Source organism: Artibeus jamaicensis, unplaced genomic scaffold, assembly GCF_021234435.1.
Source record: "Artibeus jamaicensis isolate MK-2021 breed Jamaican fruit bat unplaced genomic scaffold, CSHL_Jam_final contig_2259, whole genome shotgun sequence".
In the NCBI taxonomy this organism is placed as follows: domain Eukaryota; kingdom Metazoa; phylum Chordata; class Mammalia; order Chiroptera; family Phyllostomidae; genus Artibeus; species Artibeus jamaicensis.
In genome coordinates, this window is record NW_026521468.1 from 764,414 (window position 1) to 781,294 (window position 16,881).

A 16,881-nucleotide genomic window follows, 5' to 3' on the forward strand; every position below is an offset into this window, starting at 1 on the left:
ACCCAGGCAGACGGTGTTGGAGACACTCTGCTTCAGCATCTCGTCACTGAAAAACTCACGAGCACGCACTCCAGCTCTGGAGGTGTTAGTCACCTGGGCCCGGACTACATCCGGGTGTAAGGGTCCTTCCAGAACTCAACCTGAAACGTGACAGATGAGTCGACTTACAAAAGAGATTTTTAAAAGGAAATACTCAAAGTGGGGGAGCATGTTTTGAAACAGGCACTCCCATCCCTGATAGCAAAATATGCATGTTGGTCCAGCTTCTTGTTAAATGGGTGTGGCAACACTCATCCAGAACCTCCCAGCATCCCTCCTCCTCTCACCCAGTCATCACACTTCCGGGAACCCGGCCTGAAGATACAGTGCGAAACGTGTGCGACAGCTTCCTGTGGGAAGCTGTTCACTGCTGCACTGCACTAAACATCCACGGAAAACGAACAAACAGCACCGACAAGGTGCCGCGGTCTCTCCCCTCCCCGTCAGGTCCGTTTCCCGTGGTTTCGGTTACCCATGGTCATCCATGGTCTGCAGCATTAGATGGGAAAGTTCAGGAGTAAGTAACTCCGGTGTTTTAAACTGTGCGCCATTCTGAGCAGCGTGATAGAGTCCCCTGCCGTCCCACTCTGTCCCGCCTGCACGTGGCCCAGTCTTCTCCCAGCCTGTCCACACTGGACGCCCCGCCCGTCTTCTCGGTGGCCACACTGACTGTCGTGGCACCACAGCACTCGCGTCCAAGTCACCCTTACTTTACTGAGTAGTGGTCCCAATGCACAACAGCAGGGACGCTGGCAATTCACACGTGCCTAAGAGAAGCTGTCAGCTTTACCGTAGGGTGTATGCATAGGAAAAAATATAGCATATATAGGATTTGGGGCCATGCATGGTTTCAGGCACCCACTGGTGGTCTGGGAACGTATCCCCTGTAGATACGGAGGGAGCACTGTATAACACCTTTAATAACACGTGGAAGTGCTTCTTTTATAATATCAGTGAAAACTGAATGCAGCCCTGGCTGGCATAGCTCAGTGGATTGAGCACAGGCCTGCGAACCACATGATCGCGGTTCGATTCCCAGTCAGGGCACATGCCTGGGTTGCAGGCCAGTTCCCAGCAGGGGACTCATGAGAGGCAACCACACATTGATGTTTCTCTCCTTCTCTCATTCCCTTCCTCTCTAAAGATAAATAAATTATTATTAAAAAAAAACTGAACACAAAACTGTACGCACATTCTGTGTGACTGTAGTTATATTTTATATGCTAAACAGGAGCATTATTAAAGCCATGATTAATAGGCTGAGATAAAATATTCCACCTCGACAAAAGAACAAGAGACTAGTAAAAAAAAGTAGGCAGAGTTATAAGGTATCAAAATACACATCAGCTCAGGCTGGTGTGACTCAGTGGATTGAGCACAGGCTGTAAGCCAAATGGTCGCTGGTTCGATTCCCAATCAGGGCACATGCCTGGGTTGTGGGCCAGGTCTCTGGTTGAGGACATGCAAGAGGTGAATGATTGACATTTCTCTCTCATATTGATGTTTCTCTCCTTTTCTTTCTCCCTCCCTTCTCCTCTGTCTAAAAATAAACAAATAAAATCTTTAAAATATATATATATATATATATATTATATTTTTGAAAACTCTAGATAATAAAATTAGAGGGCAAAATTTTGGAAAATCTCAGAAAACCAAAAAAAAAGACAATTAGATGGTAAATAGAATGAGCTACATAGTCAAAGAGGAGTTCCAGAAAGACTGAAAAATGAGAGGAAATACAAAACATCAAATAAATATTCAAGAAAATTTCCCAGAAGTGAAGAGCATGGGTTTCCACATTGAAAGACTCTGCTAAGAGCCCAGTCCAACAGGTGAGGACACAGCTACATCAAGTCAGAACATGAGGCATTTCGGCCTGCTAGAGAGGAAGAAAGGAACCCAAAAGTTCTGGGGGAAGAGGTGGGAGCAGGATAGTACAAAGAATCGATAATCAAATTAGCATAGACTTAATAGCAACACTGTTGAAGTCAGGCAACAGTGTAATAATACCTTCCAGATGCTGAGTGAAAATTATTTTCAGGCTAGAATTTCATACCCAGGCAAACCGTCCACCAAGAATGAGAGCCGTAGACTTCCAGCCAAGATGGAGGTGTAGGTAGACATACCATACCTCCTTGCACAACCAAAAGAAGGACAACAACAAACTTAAAAGCAAAAAACAACCAAAACTGGCAGAAAATCGAACTGTATGGAAGTCCGATAACCAAGGAGTTAAAAAAGAAACATTCATTCAGACCTGTAGGAGGGGCAGAGATGGGCAGCCGGGCAGAGAGGACACAGGAAAGGCAGCAGCTGGTGGACCAGGCAGTGCCACATTCCCATGCAGATAAACGGGGAGGAACAACTGGGAAACGAGACAGACCTCGCAACCCAGGGTCCCAGCGTGGGGAAATAAAGCCTCAAACCTGTAATTGAAAACACCGGTGGGTGTTGAGGCAGCAGTGGGAGAAACTCCCAGCCTCACAGGAGAGTTCATTGGAGAGACCCGCAGGGTCCTAGAAGGTACACAAGCCCACCCACCTGGGAATCAGCACCAGAAGGGTCCAATTTGATTGTGGGTGGTGGGGGAAGTGACTGAAAACCATCAGAGAGTGGAGCAAGCACTACTGTTCCCTCTCAGACCCCTCCCTCACACACAGTGTCACAACGCAGTGATGTGGGCTGTCCTATTTTGGGAACACCTAAGGCTCTGCCCCTTACTAAGTAACAGGCATGCTGAGACAAAAAAAAAAAAAAAAAAATGGCCCAAATGAAAGAACAGATCAAAGGTCCAGAAAAAGCACAACTATGTGACAAGATAGCCAACCTATCAGATGCACAGTTCAAAATATTGGTAATCAGGACACTCAGAGAATTGGTTGAGTATGGTCACAAAAGAGAGGAAAAAGTGAAGGCTATGGAAAGTGGAATAAAGGAAAATGTACAGGGAACCAACAGTGACAGGAAGGAAATCAGGATTCAAATCAACAGTTTGGAGCAGAAGGAAGAAACAAACATTCATCCAGAACAGAATGAAGAAACAAGAATTCAAAAAAATGAGGAGAGGCTTAGGAACCTCTAGGACAACTTCAAACATTCCAACGTCCAAATCAGAGGAAGAGCAAGAAATTAAAACTTATTTGAAAAAATAATGAAGGAGAACTTCCCCAATCTGGAAAAGGAAATAGACTTCCAGGAAATCCAGGAAGCTCAAAGAGTCCCAGCGAAGGTGGACCCAAGGAGGAACACACCGAGGCACATCATAATTACATCATGCAAGATTAAAGATAAGGAATCTTAAAAGCATCAGGAGAAAAGGAGACGGTTACCTACAAAGGAGTTCCCAAAAGACTATCAGTTGATTTCTCAAAAGAGACCTTACAGGCAAAAACGGGCTGGAAAGAAGGATTCCAAGTCATGAAAGGCAAGGACCTACATCCAAGATGACTCTACCCAGCAAAGCTCTCATTTAGAATGGAAGGGCAGATAAAGTGCTTTCCAGATAAGGTCAAGTTCAAGGAGTTCATCATCACCAAGTCATTATTAAATGAAATTGTAAAGGGGCTTAAATAAGAAAAAGAATAAGATCAAACATATGAACAGTAAAATGACAACAAACTCACGACTATCAATAACTGAACCTAAAAAATAAACAACAACAAAAAACTAAGCAAACAACTAGAACAGGAACAGAATCACAGAAATGGAGATCACGTGGAGGGTTATCAGCGGGGAAGGGGGGGGAATGGAGAAACAGGGAATAAATAGCATAAATGGAAGGTAGAAAACAGATGGGGGAGGTTAAGAACTGTATAGGAAATGAAGAAGCCAAAGAACTTACACGTACAGTCCATGGACATGAACTAACAATGAGCAGGGGTGGAATGCGGGTGGGATGGGGTGTGCAGGGCAGGGGGGAATGAAGAGGGTAGAAATGGGATGATCGTAATAGCATAATCAGTAAAATATATTTTTAAAAAGACTGAGGGTAGTGAGGGTCAACCATATTTTCAGACCTAAAAGGTCTATGAACCCTTTCTCAGAAACCACTAGAGAATGTGCTTTACGAAAATAAAGGGGGAAGAAAAGAAAAGGAAGCTCCGGATCCAGGGAACAAGGCCTGCAGCCCAGAAAGAAGGGAGAGCAGAGATGGCAGTGAAGGGAGGTTCCAGGGTAACAGCAGCCGAGAGAGCCCCAGACAGACCAAAGCGGGGGGTCAGAGGGCCGCGGGGCAGGACTCCTTTGAAAAGGTGGAATTGATGGAATGGAGAGTGTTCAACATACGGAGACTTACACTCCCAGCAGTGAAGGAAACAATAAGCTAGTGATAGACACATCAAGAACCTAAACGAGCTGAAAAAGAGACACCTATTCCCAAGAAATTGAACATACTATAAAATATGATTTGACTCTGAATAATATTCAACAGTCCTAGTAATGTACACATGAAACATTTATCTGATGAAAATACGACTATATCGAGAGGATGGGAAGAAGGGAAGAAAGAAGCGGGCAGGGCGGTGTTGTGTAAGTGCTAAGTAAGACCCCATCCTTCAGGGCAGGAAGTCAAGCATTAAACAGGAAAACTGAAAAAAATCAAGAAGTAGTCGTGAAGCCTGCTGTTAGAAACAAGGAGGCAAATGTCGAAAGGAACAGCTAAGAAAGGGGGAGGTGGCCATGGAGGGGGCACACACTGGGATGCCTTTTTTATAAAAAGGTTTTACTATGTTATACATGCATAACTTTGGTTTTTTTTCATTAAAAATTTCAAAATATGGAAGCGAGAGGTGGGACGTATTGCAAGCAGTGAGGTGTGGTTGAGTCACGCGTGCCGAGCTGGGAAGGGCGGGAAGGAAGCACAGCAGGTGGAGCGGGAAGGGCCACGGGTCGGAGGGGAAACAGAGCACCATGAGCGGTTAAGCAGAGGCGCCCTGGTCGCCTCCTTGTTCTTGATCTTGACCACATTCTTGTCAGAAGGGTCACTGGGCAGAAATGGCAGTGCAACAGAGGGACAGCCAGCAGCCCTGGGGAGTGGCTGTGGCCAGTTCCAGGGAGACAGGAAGCAGGCCCGAATGTGGCAGGGACCGGGGCATGAGGAGGACAGCGTGGGCGGTAGACATTTCCTAGGGGACTTGTCAGCATGAAATTTACAGGCTGAGGGAAATGGGGAAAAGGAAAAGGAAGGAGTTACAGAGGAAATTAGGATAGACTAATCGCATTTTAACCAAGAGGGGATGAGGGTATTTTAACCAAGAGCAAGTTGGGAGAAGAAAGTTCTTTTTTTTTTTAAATTTTTTTTTTATTGATCATGCCATTACAGTTGTTCTATTCCCCCCTTCATTCCCCTCCACCCTACCCCCCATCCCCACCATTACCCCCCCTTTAGTTTATGACCATGTGTCTCAAGTTCTTTAGATTCTATATTTCCCACACTATTCTTGCCCCCCCATCTATTTTCTATCTACCATCTATGCTACTTATTTTCTTAAAGTTTCTAACCATAGACACCATCCATGAGGCAGAAGGCCCCCCCCTTCCACCATCCAACACAAAAATCATTGTGAGCAAATGTGAGGAGCCAAGGGTAGGGCTAAGAGCTCAAGTGTTGGAGTCTGTGCATTAAAATACCTAATGAGACAGGGTGGCATGAAAGGAAGCACGGGCTTTGCAGCCAGACAGCCCTGGGCATGAACCGAAGTTGTGCCACTTCCTCTCTGTGTGACTTCATGCAAGTTACTTAACCTCTCTGAATCCCTGGGTTGTCTCCATTGCAACATGGGCCTGACCACACGCAGGTCACAGAGTTGCTAGGAGGGTCTAAGGAAAGAACCTCCTTAAAATGCCTCATGTCACATCTGCCCACATGCGTGAGCCCTTCCCCTCCTGTATCTCACCCCCCACTTCCTGTTGGTGTGGAGGTCTACCAGGAAGACCCTACACACTCTTTTGAGCATTGGTCTTTCTGGCACTCCTCGGGCTGTGGGGCCCCAAAAGGTTCCTGGGAGGTAGCTTCAACTCCCCTCTCATCATTTCAAGAACAGAGGCCAGACAGGTTTGCATCAATCAGAAACTCAGCTTTATTAGCCCGCCACCAGCGGAGAGGGAGGGGAGACAGCTGGGACCTGCGCAGGGAGAAGAGGAGCCTGACCCAGGCCTTTTGGAGGTGAGGCCGCCAGGTGGGCAGGAGGCTCTGGCTGAGGCAGCTCATTGTTTGGAGTTCTGGCTCTGGCTGAAGCTCGTGGAGCCCTGCTCCTTGAGGATGGGCCGGGTCTGGCGACCAGACGAAGAGGAGACTGTGGGAGAGAGGAGCAGAGGTGAGAAAGGCTCTGGGGGCTCAGCTGGTTTCACACAGGGAGAAGGGAGGGCTCAGAAGTGCCCGGGACCCACAGAAGCCTTACCATCTCGGCCGGACGTGGAGGCAGGAGAGTAGAGACTGTGGGGGAGAAAAGGCAGAGCTGTTAGAGGTACTGGGAGCAGCAGGGGGCCAAAGGGTACCGAGCAGAACTTCGGGGATGGGGCACTCACATGGGGTCCTGGCCATCCAGCAGGTTGCGGTAGGTGGCGATCTCCTGCTCCAGCCGTGTCTTCACGTCCAGCAGGATCTGGTACTCCTGGCTCTGATGCTCCATCTCACAGCGCAACTGAGCCAGCTGCTCCTCCACGCTGCCGATCAGCCCCTGGATCTGGGCCAGCTGCATGCAGTAGCGGCCTTTGGTCTCCTCCAGGCTGCCCTCCAGGGATGCTTTCTGTTAGTGGGAGAGAGAGAGAGAGAGCCATGAGAGGTGGTCACTGCTGTTTCTCCAGGTCTCTGGGCATGTTTTCTGTGAGGTGCATGATTTTTGACCCCAGCTCGGCTACTGATGTCCAGACAACAGACAGAAAACTTATTCTACCATTCTGGGCCTTCATTTCTTCATCTATAAACTGGGTACAATAGCCCCTCCAGGCCCGCTCTCGGGGAAAGAGACGTGGAACTGTGCAGTGGCCATGTTGAGGGGCTGGTGGCCACTCCTGGTGACTTTGGGGCTGGGGCTGTGCCAGGGTGTCCTCACCATGCTGAGCTGGGACTGCAGTTCGATCTCCAGGCCCTGGAGCGTCCTCCGGAGCTCGGTCACCTGGCTGCGACTGCTCTGCACCAGCTCACTGTTGGAGGCCACTTCCTTATTCAGCTCCTCGGTCTGAGATGGGGACAAAAGGGCAGGTGTGAGGCACTCCAGACGTGCCCCCCTCTGGGAAGTCACGCAGGAGGGCTGAGGACCAGGCTTCACCTTGCTCAAGAACCAGGCCTCGGCGTCTCTGCGGTTCTTCTCTGCCATCTGCTCGTACTGGTCACGCATCTCGTTGAGGATGCGGCTCAGGTCCACACCTGGGGCGGCGTCCATCTCCACATTGACGTCCCCACCAGTCTGTCCCCGCAGGACGAACATATCCTAGGGAGGGAGGACAAAAGGTGGTCAGCCCAGCTGAGGCCTCTCCCGACCCCAGGCGCACCTGCAGCCCCATCGAATCAGCCTCCCATGCACAATGCCAGCAGGGGTCTCACCTCCTCGTGGTTCCTCTTCATGTAGGTCAGCTCCTCCTTCATGCTCTCGATCTGCATCTCCAGGTCGGCTCTGGCCAGGGTCAGCTCGTCCAGCACCCTGCGCAGGCCGTTGATGTCGGCCTCCACGCTCTGGCGCAGGGCCAGCTCATGCTCGTACCTAGCAGCACAGAGGTCAGGGCGTCAGGTTCCATCCGTGAGGCTTGTAAGGATCAAGACCTTCTGGTCCTCCAGGGTAAATAGCCCCACTGCTCGCCCCCTGCCCTCTGCCCTCCACCCTCTGCCCTCAGCCGGGCCACAGGGATGCTCACTTGGTCCTGAAGTCGTCAGCTGCCAGCCTAGCATTGTCGATCTGCAGAATGGGCTTAGCGTTCTCAATGGTGGCGGCGATGATCTGCCGAGGGGGTGAAAGACAGCAGGCAGGGTGAGCCACGGTCCTGCCGCTCAGGTGCAAAGGGCGCAGATGAAAGAAAGGAGCCTCCCCGAACTTGGGGGCTGCCCGTCTTGCAGGTCAGGCCCTTTGCTCCTCCGGCCAGGCTGCTGGGTGCCCTCTCCACCCAGCTTAGGGTATGTAGGGGATGCACCCCACCTCTCCCACTTCCCCATCCTGGGTGCAGGACTGAGAGAAGCTGAAGGGGTGTTGCACAGAAGGCTGCAGGAAATGAAACAGTCAGGGTTCCAGGCCAGCTCAGATACTTAGATGCTGAAAAAGCGCCTTTGCCACCAGTTCTCTGAGTGGACCTTGGCCACTCCCCCAAGGCCAGCCTTAGCCTTCCTGTTTGTAAAACGGACACGCTAGCAAGTGGTTTTCTAAGGGCCACCGTAGCCATGACCTCTCTCAAAGCTCCACCCGCCTGGCCCACCCACCTTGTTCCTCAGGTCCTCGATGGTCTTGAAGTAGGGGCTGTAGTCCTTGGTCTCAGCGGGCCGCTGCTTCTGGTACCAGTCTCGGATCTTGACCTCCAGGTCGACATTGGCCACCTCCAGGGCGCGCACCTTGTCCAGGTAGGAGGCCAGGCGGTCATTGAGGTTCTGCATGGTGATCTTCTCGTTGCCAGAGAGGAGGCCACCATCATCACCACAGAAGCCACCACTGAAGCCACCGCCGAAGCCACCGCCGAAGCCGGCACCAAGGCCACCACCGAAACCACTTCCCAGGGCCCCACCAAAGCTACTACTGCTGCTGAAGCCACCGCCATAGCCGCCTCCCAGCCCGCAGGCCCCCCCGGAGGAGTAGCGAGAGGTGGAGACCGACATGCCCCCGAAGTTGCCAGGGGCCCTGCAGGACCCTCCAGCCACGACAGAGGACATGCGGCTGGAGCCGATGCCACAGGAGCCCTTCATGGAGCCGGAGGTGAACTGGCGGCTGCAGCTGGTCATGGTGCCGAGGAGGGAGGCGAGTGAGGGAGCAAGTCAGCAGAGAGAAGAGAAAGGTGCTCAGGATCTGAGAAGGTGCTGGGACGGCCTCAACCCCAGGCACCTTTATATGCACCTGGGGAAGGTGGGGCCGCCCCAACTGCTGACTCGGGGTTCCCTTTGCATTTCATCACTCCGGGTCCCGTCCAACTCCCTGCTCCGCTTACTCAGCCTGGGGTCCATTCACTTCTGCACTGCTCAGAGTTCCCACCCAGCTTTGAGGGGTGTGGGGCTGAGAACAAATACACAAAAGCAAGTAGTTCGTGACTCAGGCTAGGCGGTGGGAATCTGCTCCTGTTCCTGGAGCCCGAGGGGACAGCAGGGCTTTGGCACAGGCGGCTCTGTGGCGGCTGCGTCCCCAGGCAGTGAGTCAGCCCATGGAAGGACTCCCTGCCCCACGGTGACAGCCTCAGCGATGCCATAGCAGGTCCGGCTCAGTGTACAGCCAGGGGCACCCTTCACGCCCGGCTCTTGGCAGGAGGTTCTGGTTCATAGCCTCCCTCTGCTTTGCTCACCTTGGGACTGGAGGTCCCTCACCTGCCCTCTCTGGGCCTGTGTCCCCTCAGCAAAACGGCCAGGCTGGGCCGGGGGATCTCGAAGTCCTTTCTAGTTCTAAAAGTTCTGTCACTCTCTTTCCTCTCCTGGACCCAGTCTGTCTTGGAGGAGGCCTTTGAGCCCCCAGGACCTCCAGAAGGGGTGGGGACCAGCAGGCCCATGAGCTGGACAGGAGGCAGCCCAACCCCTTCCACGCTGCACAGCACAGGCAGCCCCTGTGGCCCCTCTGGGCCTCAGGTTCGATCTGTAAAAGGGGGAACCCAGCACCTGACACATGCAGAGGAACCCGCATGAACAACCCCTCTGGCCTCCCCCCCACAGCCCGCTCCGACCCTCCCCCGCCCCTTCGGTGCCCCCATTCTTTCCTTCGGGCACAGCTGCCTCCCACCTACCTCCCCAAGCCCCCTTCTACGCTCTGGCACCTACCTCCCGCACCCCTGCCCTCCTGTCTGGGCCCCTCACCCCCACCCTTTGAGCAGCCCCACAATGCATTGCTCCACCTGGTTACTGGCACCCACGATAAACTGTGATGGGAGGGAGTCCCCATCCTGCCACTGGTGCCACGAGTGACCCCAGAACCCCACCATGGGCTTTCGAGTCCCCACCCTGCACCCAGGGTTCACTCTCTCAGCAGAGAGAGGGGGAGGTGGCTCTCTAGTCGCCCACCATGCCCAGGGAGCGGATTGAGTGCCTGCATGTGCCACGTGGTGCGGTGAGGGCCCGTCCCTGCCATGGTGCTCAGACGGGGAGCTGGGAAGGTGGCTTCCCAAGGCTGCCATCAGGGGGAACAGGTGTCTGAACCCGTCTGTCAGTTTGTCCCGTGGGAGCCATTTCTGCCATCCTGGACCCCTCTGTGTGTGTCTGTGTCTCCCGCATATTTCATTGTCTCGAATTCATCCTGTGAAAGACAGGGAGCACCAGGGACCGGGGGGATGCCCTGGAGTCACTGCCGCGGGACTAGAACCCAGAGCTCAGGCCTTGCAGACGGGGGCCGTGTGTCCATTCTCATCTACCTGCCTGTGCTACCTGGAGGCAGCTGTGTGCCCAGTGGGCAGGACCTTGGCCCAAGGGCTGGGAAGGCCTGGACCCAAAATCAGAGGCTCCCTCGGGGTGGTCTGAGGGGTGACCCCTGGCGCTAGCCGCTGTCCTCGCCCCAAAGTGCCTCTCCGTCACGGCAGGAGGGGCAGAGAGGGCTTGCCCCAGCCTGAGCTCTGCTGGGCGATACCCCCTTGAAATCCTCTGCCTCAGCAGAGCCGGCTTCGTCATCGCCACTGCGTCCCGTCAGGCACTCGGCTTGTGGGCGCAGGCCCCAGAGGTATCGGCAGGGCCGGTGCCCGGCACACACCTTCAGGGCCAGGCCTGGAGTGTGCTCCCCTCCCCACACCCTCCAAATGGGCAAGGAGGCCCTAAAATTTTGGGCAAAAATCCTACTGTCCCAGGTGTCAAGATGGACCTGGAGTTCAGGTCCAACTACAGACCCCACTCCCAGAACTGGGAGTGGCCTTTGAGGTCCCCAAAGGCCACCAAGCTCCATCCCAAGAGAGCAAAAGACTTGTCCCAGGTTACATGGCAAGGACTCGGAGAGACAGAGGCTCAAAGTCCCCTCTGGGGACTTTCCTTCTCTGTCTCCTCATACCCTCTGCCTCTCTTCTAATTGGGCCGATGCCCCTCCCCCATTCCTGGAAACCGGAGCAGATGGGGGGCAGAGGGAGGTGGAGCTGGTGGGGGTTGGGGGAGAGGTGTCCCACGGGCCCAGCCCGGAAGGTGCAGGGAGCTACCTGGGCTGAGAAGCTTTGGGAAGGAAGCTGCTGGCCCACCAGCAAACCATTTGGTCAACACCACAGACCAGGCGCCCAACATGTGCCCAGCACTGGGGCATAGCGGGTGGGGGAGGTGTGACGTGGCCTCTAGCCTTGGAACTTATCATTTGACCTGGAGAGAAAACTAAGACAGGAATGCAGCACCCAGTGCAGAAAACCCTTGGGTGCTCTGCTGGGCCAGGCTGCCAGCAGTAGAGGGGGGCTGCCTCCGAGCCCCTCTTCAGAAGGTGGCCAAACCAGGGGTGGCTCCGGCTGGGCCTCTGAAGACCTGAATTGGCAAAGAAGGTGGGAGGAGCTTTTCCTCCATTACACCTGCCCCAAGGTCGCCAGGCCTGTGGGCACAGGACACCTGCTTCCGCCCAGCTGGCGCCTCTCCAGGCAGCGGGTTCACCGCTCCCTCCTCGGGCCGTCCCATTTCAGGTGTGAGGTCATCTCATCCGAGGCCGGCCAGGAAATATTATTGGCCAACACCACGCCTCAGCTTGCCACCATCCCCAGACCTGACTGATCACCAGCACTCCTCCGGCCCAGGGCATCAGCTCCACGGGACAAAGCAGATCCTGGGGACAGGGACGGTTTTCTCTCTGGTAACCAGTCGGGCCCAGGGGAGAGAGCACAAGAGGAGGGGCGCCAGGGAGACGGAGGGAAGAGAGGAGGCAGCTGGGAGCCCCAGTGGCAGCCAGAACCACAGGCTCCGAGGGAGGGTGAAGAGAGAAGAGGCTGAAGGAGCCAGGACAGAGCAGCCTGGAGTCGGGCAAACTGGGGTCAGATGTTAGACCAGTCGTTGGGCCTCTCAGAGCCTCGGTTTCCTTCTCTGGGAAATGGAAAGGTCAGCACTACTCCAGAGGCGTGTTAGAGGTAAAATAAGTAAAGCACCTTGTCGGGAGCCGACCAACACCCGTCCCTTGACACAGTCGGGACGAATGAGCTGCATCTGCACAGCAGAGGCAACTGTGGCTGGACTTCCGGTCTATCTCTCCCTGCATGTCTGTCTTTGTGATTAATAGGTGGTGGGATTTTTAGACACCTGCATTTCAGGTCCAGCGATCTGCAGAATTCCACTGAGGTTGTACAAAATGATTTCTTGGCCAGAGAACAAAGTCCCCCCTAATAGGGTGGTCCCTGAACGTCTAAAAGTTGATGGAGTAACTGCCCCTCCTCTACCTTGGACAGGAATATATATTAACTGGAATTAGACAGGTAAAGAAGCAGGAGAAGCTGGTTAACTATTACAAACTGAGCACGTAGAAACAATTGCTAAAGAGTTAGAGTCCAAAGTACATAAAGTAAGATTTTAGACAGAAAGATAGATAGTTAAATTAGACACCACAAAGGCCTTGGAATAAATTTTCTATAACCACTGTTCAGTGTAGCGTATCCTTTTGACCCATGCCAAATTCCAAGAACTTTAATAAACATCTATTCAACAATAAGATGTTTAAAACTCTGTACATACAGCTATTTCTAATTGTCTGATTAATGGCTCTCCTGGTCAAAACAACCTTTGTTTAGCATAACTGAATCTATAGAATTCCCTGTACTTTTCCTGGTTCCCTCTGTATTGATTTTTTCTGCTTAACTGATCATGCCATTCACCTGTTCCTTTAATGTTATGTAACAATCTCTATAAAAATAAAACTTAAACTCTGTGAGTTCAGTCAAACCCACAGAAGCTGGCTGTTCTCCAGCATCCAATGGGGTGTCTGACTCATCATTCATCACCTGCGCCGTCCATTTTGGGGACCCTGAGACCTGCCAAGGCTGGACCCTGGCAAGTGGTGCCTGAACAGGGACCCAGAGGGGAGGCCCCCCCATTCTCGGGATGGCCAGGACCCCATTGTAGGGTTTCACAAGCCCCCTCCAGTGAGTGAGGTTGAGTGTGGTGGGAAGAAATATCAAAACTAAATTGAGAGGTATGGGCCATATTGAGTCTAAAGAAAGAAGACTCTTTATTGAAATCATTCAACATATGCTTAATAAGAAAGGTATGAGAGTTACTACTCATCAAACAGGTAGGTTCCTACATTTTGTGCAAGAATGTTTCCAGAAGAGGGCACAGTTAATAGAGATACAAGGCTCAGGGCTGGTGACAGTGTCAAGCGATACTGTTCTGACCACGGCCTGAGGATATCCCTGCTGACACTTTCTCTCTCTGGCTATGGCCGCACCCCACGGACACAGGTCGAGCATTTAAAAGCCACAAGGGCGCTGGCTGCAACAAAGCTACCGGTGACGGGCCACGCAAGGAGAAATAGGCTTGAGAGAGAGAGAGCAGTGAATTTTCCTTTCAATTAGCTTTTTTTTTAACAAACACCTCTGCTCATTCTTTCTTTGAAAGCTGCTTTTTGCAGCCCTTTTGATTCTGCCTTTTCCCTCCACCTGCCTGTGAACAGAAAAACAGATAAGAAATTAGTGTTTCGGTTTCAACCGGACTTTGAAGATTGCTTTGAAAACTCAGAGTTAGTTAGCAGGGTTATTTATCTTGCTGAGGCACCAAAAATAAGAGGCATTCCTCCCTCCGGATTGAAGTCTCAGGCGTTCCCACCTGAGTAGGGGCCCTGCGGAGGTGTCTGGGGTTAATCCCTGAAATGTGCAGGAGCCTCACAGGAAATTTCAATCACAGTAATTTAACTCTCAGCTCAATCAGGGAGCAAGATATAAAGGTTGGTCACTTGGGGCTTCGAGCCCCTCCTCAGTCTTAGACAGTGAGAAAAACCTGAAACCCTGGACACCAGGCAGCCCTCCCTGACGGTTTTCACCAACAGTACATTCTTGACCCACCACAATAGTTAATTAATTAAGGTTTAGAATGGGCTGTGGAATCTGAAATGGCAGAAATCAAAAGTAAAAAGGAAACCTTTTAACAACAAGAATGGGCTCTCTAAAGAATAAGAGCGATGTTTTATGCTAATTTAGCAGTTTTTTAAAGCTGCTAAATATTTCCCTGATAAGGGATCTTTAGACTTAGTTATTTAGGAAAAGTTGGGCTGAAATTGAAACAGCACCAGGTGGTATGAGATAAAGACTAGTGGCTCACTCCCTCCTTTAGAGGATTTAATTTGAAAATATTGGTTTGCTTGAATTTTATTTTTATTTCTATTTAAAAAATAACATCTCAGTCTCAAAACGTTTCAATAAATAGAATGAGATCTTCAATACTGTTACATCATGCCAGAGCCGTGACCTTTTACTGTAAAAATAAAATATAAGTGTACTATCTCCCGAGGAGAACTAGCCCTTCTCCACAGAAGACTAAGTATTATTTTTTAACTCAGTGCCTATAAACACTGATCATTTCCTTGGAGAAGAACTGGCTATTCTCCCGGAGGGAACGGTTAGTCAATCGAGTCACGAAAGGCCCTTGGCATGTACCTAACCACTTTTGTCTAAAACATGTTTGAACAGAACGTCCCTCATACTCCCCATTTTCCTTACAAACTCTAAACCTAAGAACTACAAAGTCCTAAAAACAACAAGACAGTTAACTTGCTGCTCCAACTCAGTGAAGCTTGCAAAAACAGCAGAGGGCCTGTCTTTCCAAGTAAGGCACTTTTAAAACTGAGGCCATTTTTCAGCCAATGCTCCCTACCTATTGCAAAAACTGGAAAGCCAAAGGTTAAGGGCTTAAAAAAGCCCTTCCAGAAGTTGCCCTTCTGGAATAAAACCCCCGAAACTAAACAAAAAAAGTAATAGAAAAAGTTAAAAGACTGTTTCTTTATCATTCCCAAGCTAAGCAATTTATTAAAGAATGACTTGACTGCCAAGCCTTTACTAAGACATCCACGGGAGTTAACCCTCGAGGACTTAGACCCCGTGGTCTCTGGCAGATGGATGTTACTCACGTCCCACCTTTTGGTAAAGATGTGTGCATGTGTGTGTTGAGACCTACTCACATACTATATTGTTGCTTCTTCGAGGACTGGGGAAGCTTACGAAGACATGGTACAGCATTTATTTCAGGCATTTTCTTATCTGGGAATGCCCAAGGCTCTGAAAACAGACAGTGCCCCTGCTTATACTGGTAAAAACTTTTATGTTACTTTCAATATAGTACATGGCTCTGGCATTCCCTATAACCCCCAAGAGCAAGCTGTAGTGGAATGAGCTTATCAGACTTTAAAAATCCAAATGCAAAAATTGCAGGAAGGAGAGTTTAAATTCTGCTCCCCTCATCAAATTTTGTATCCTGCTCTTTTTGTTCTTAATTTCCTCAATGCCAACCCTGACGGAAGTACAAACTTCCAAAAACGTTGGAATCCGGGGAATAACAAACCTAAGCCTTTAGTGAAATGGAAGGATCTGCTTACTGGGCAACGGAAAGGTCCTGATGTGGTTCTAACCTGGGGAAGAGGATAAGCCTGTGTCTTCCCACAGGACGAGTACTCTCCCGTGTGGATGCCAGATCATCTAATCTGACCCTGTAGACAACCACCGCTGTCCAACTCTACCACCTCCACCGCCAGCAAGAAAGTTCCAACAACTGCCCCCCCAGGAGCTCTGCCATTTCTAACCCAAGCACCCCTCTCTCAAACCAGCCAATTCCACCCCTCTGCAACCCGAACCTACAAGACAGAAGCGGAGGCTGCCTAGCCCTATTGACAGGTAACACCAAGGCCCCCCTACTTGGGGCCAGATCAAGGCACTTACTGAAGAAGCAAAGAGATTGTTACTCAACAACACGCGGCTAAAACCCCTTCTACCTTGTTTGTTGCCATGTTAGGTGTGCTTGCGTGTCAAGTATCTTTTACCTTTGCTTTAAAAAAAATGCATTGGGCATATATCCCTAAACCTGCTATCCTCCAATTGGCGAGGTGAGAAACTGAAAGCATCCCCGTCTTTATAAATAACACCAAACTGCTGGGGGGAGAGTCCAGTTCTCATGTCACCCTGCAAACTAATGACAGTTTCGCTTTCTTAGGAATTTCCGATTCACCACCTATTTGCTTTTCCTTTATGGGTGATCCTCCCCCTCCTGGATGTTTAAATTCTTATCTGAGAACTAGACTCACTGACTCTCCTCCAGCCACTGAGAAACTCAAAGACCATCAAAGCCTACTCGAAATGTGGTCTATAACCTTTGTGGCTATATCAGATGATGAATTTAACCTTTTATATAAAATTTCACAAGAGTCCCCTCTGCAGTCCTCCAAGTGATACTGTTTGGATTTCTATAGACAGGGCTACAGGGTACCCTCCTTGGAGTCCTTGTGTATTTTCAACGGGAGTCCTACAACATGCTCAGCAACCTTCCTATTCAGTTGTTGATTGGTCTGTAACTAATCGCACTCTGCCTTTAGGCAAATCTCCTGTGATCCCCTCAAGCATATTTTCTTCTGGTTATGTCTCTAGAATAGTTCCTCCAAATTCTTCTACAGCACAATAGTATTCAGCAAGATAGATTGATAGTATCTTCATCAAGACAGTTGACAATAAACAACATATTCAATCTAAATTATGGCAATTAGCTGCCGCCACGGATGCTGTGCGCATAAGATGCCCTAATAAAACTAC

At 50.7% G+C, this 16,881-nt stretch overlaps 1 protein-coding gene across 1 annotated transcript; it reads right to left on the reverse strand.

Annotated features, from left to right (window-relative positions):
* Window positions 1–6,092: 6,092 nt before the first annotated feature.
* Window positions 6,093–9,044, reverse strand: KRT16 (keratin 16). The gene is made up of 8 exons (XM_037129702.2): window positions 8,447–9,044; window positions 7,891–7,973; window positions 7,583–7,739; window positions 7,308–7,469; window positions 7,092–7,217; window positions 6,565–6,785; window positions 6,438–6,472; window positions 6,093–6,332 (listed from the first exon to the last, which is right to left on the reverse strand). Exons 1-8 carry the CDS (start codon window positions 8,957–8,959, stop codon window positions 6,244–6,246), a joined length of 1,386 nt encoding a protein of 461 aa, XP_036985597.1. The 5' UTR covers window positions 8,960–9,044; the 3' UTR covers window positions 6,093–6,243.
* Between the last annotated feature and the right edge of the window lie 7,837 nt (window positions 9,045–16,881).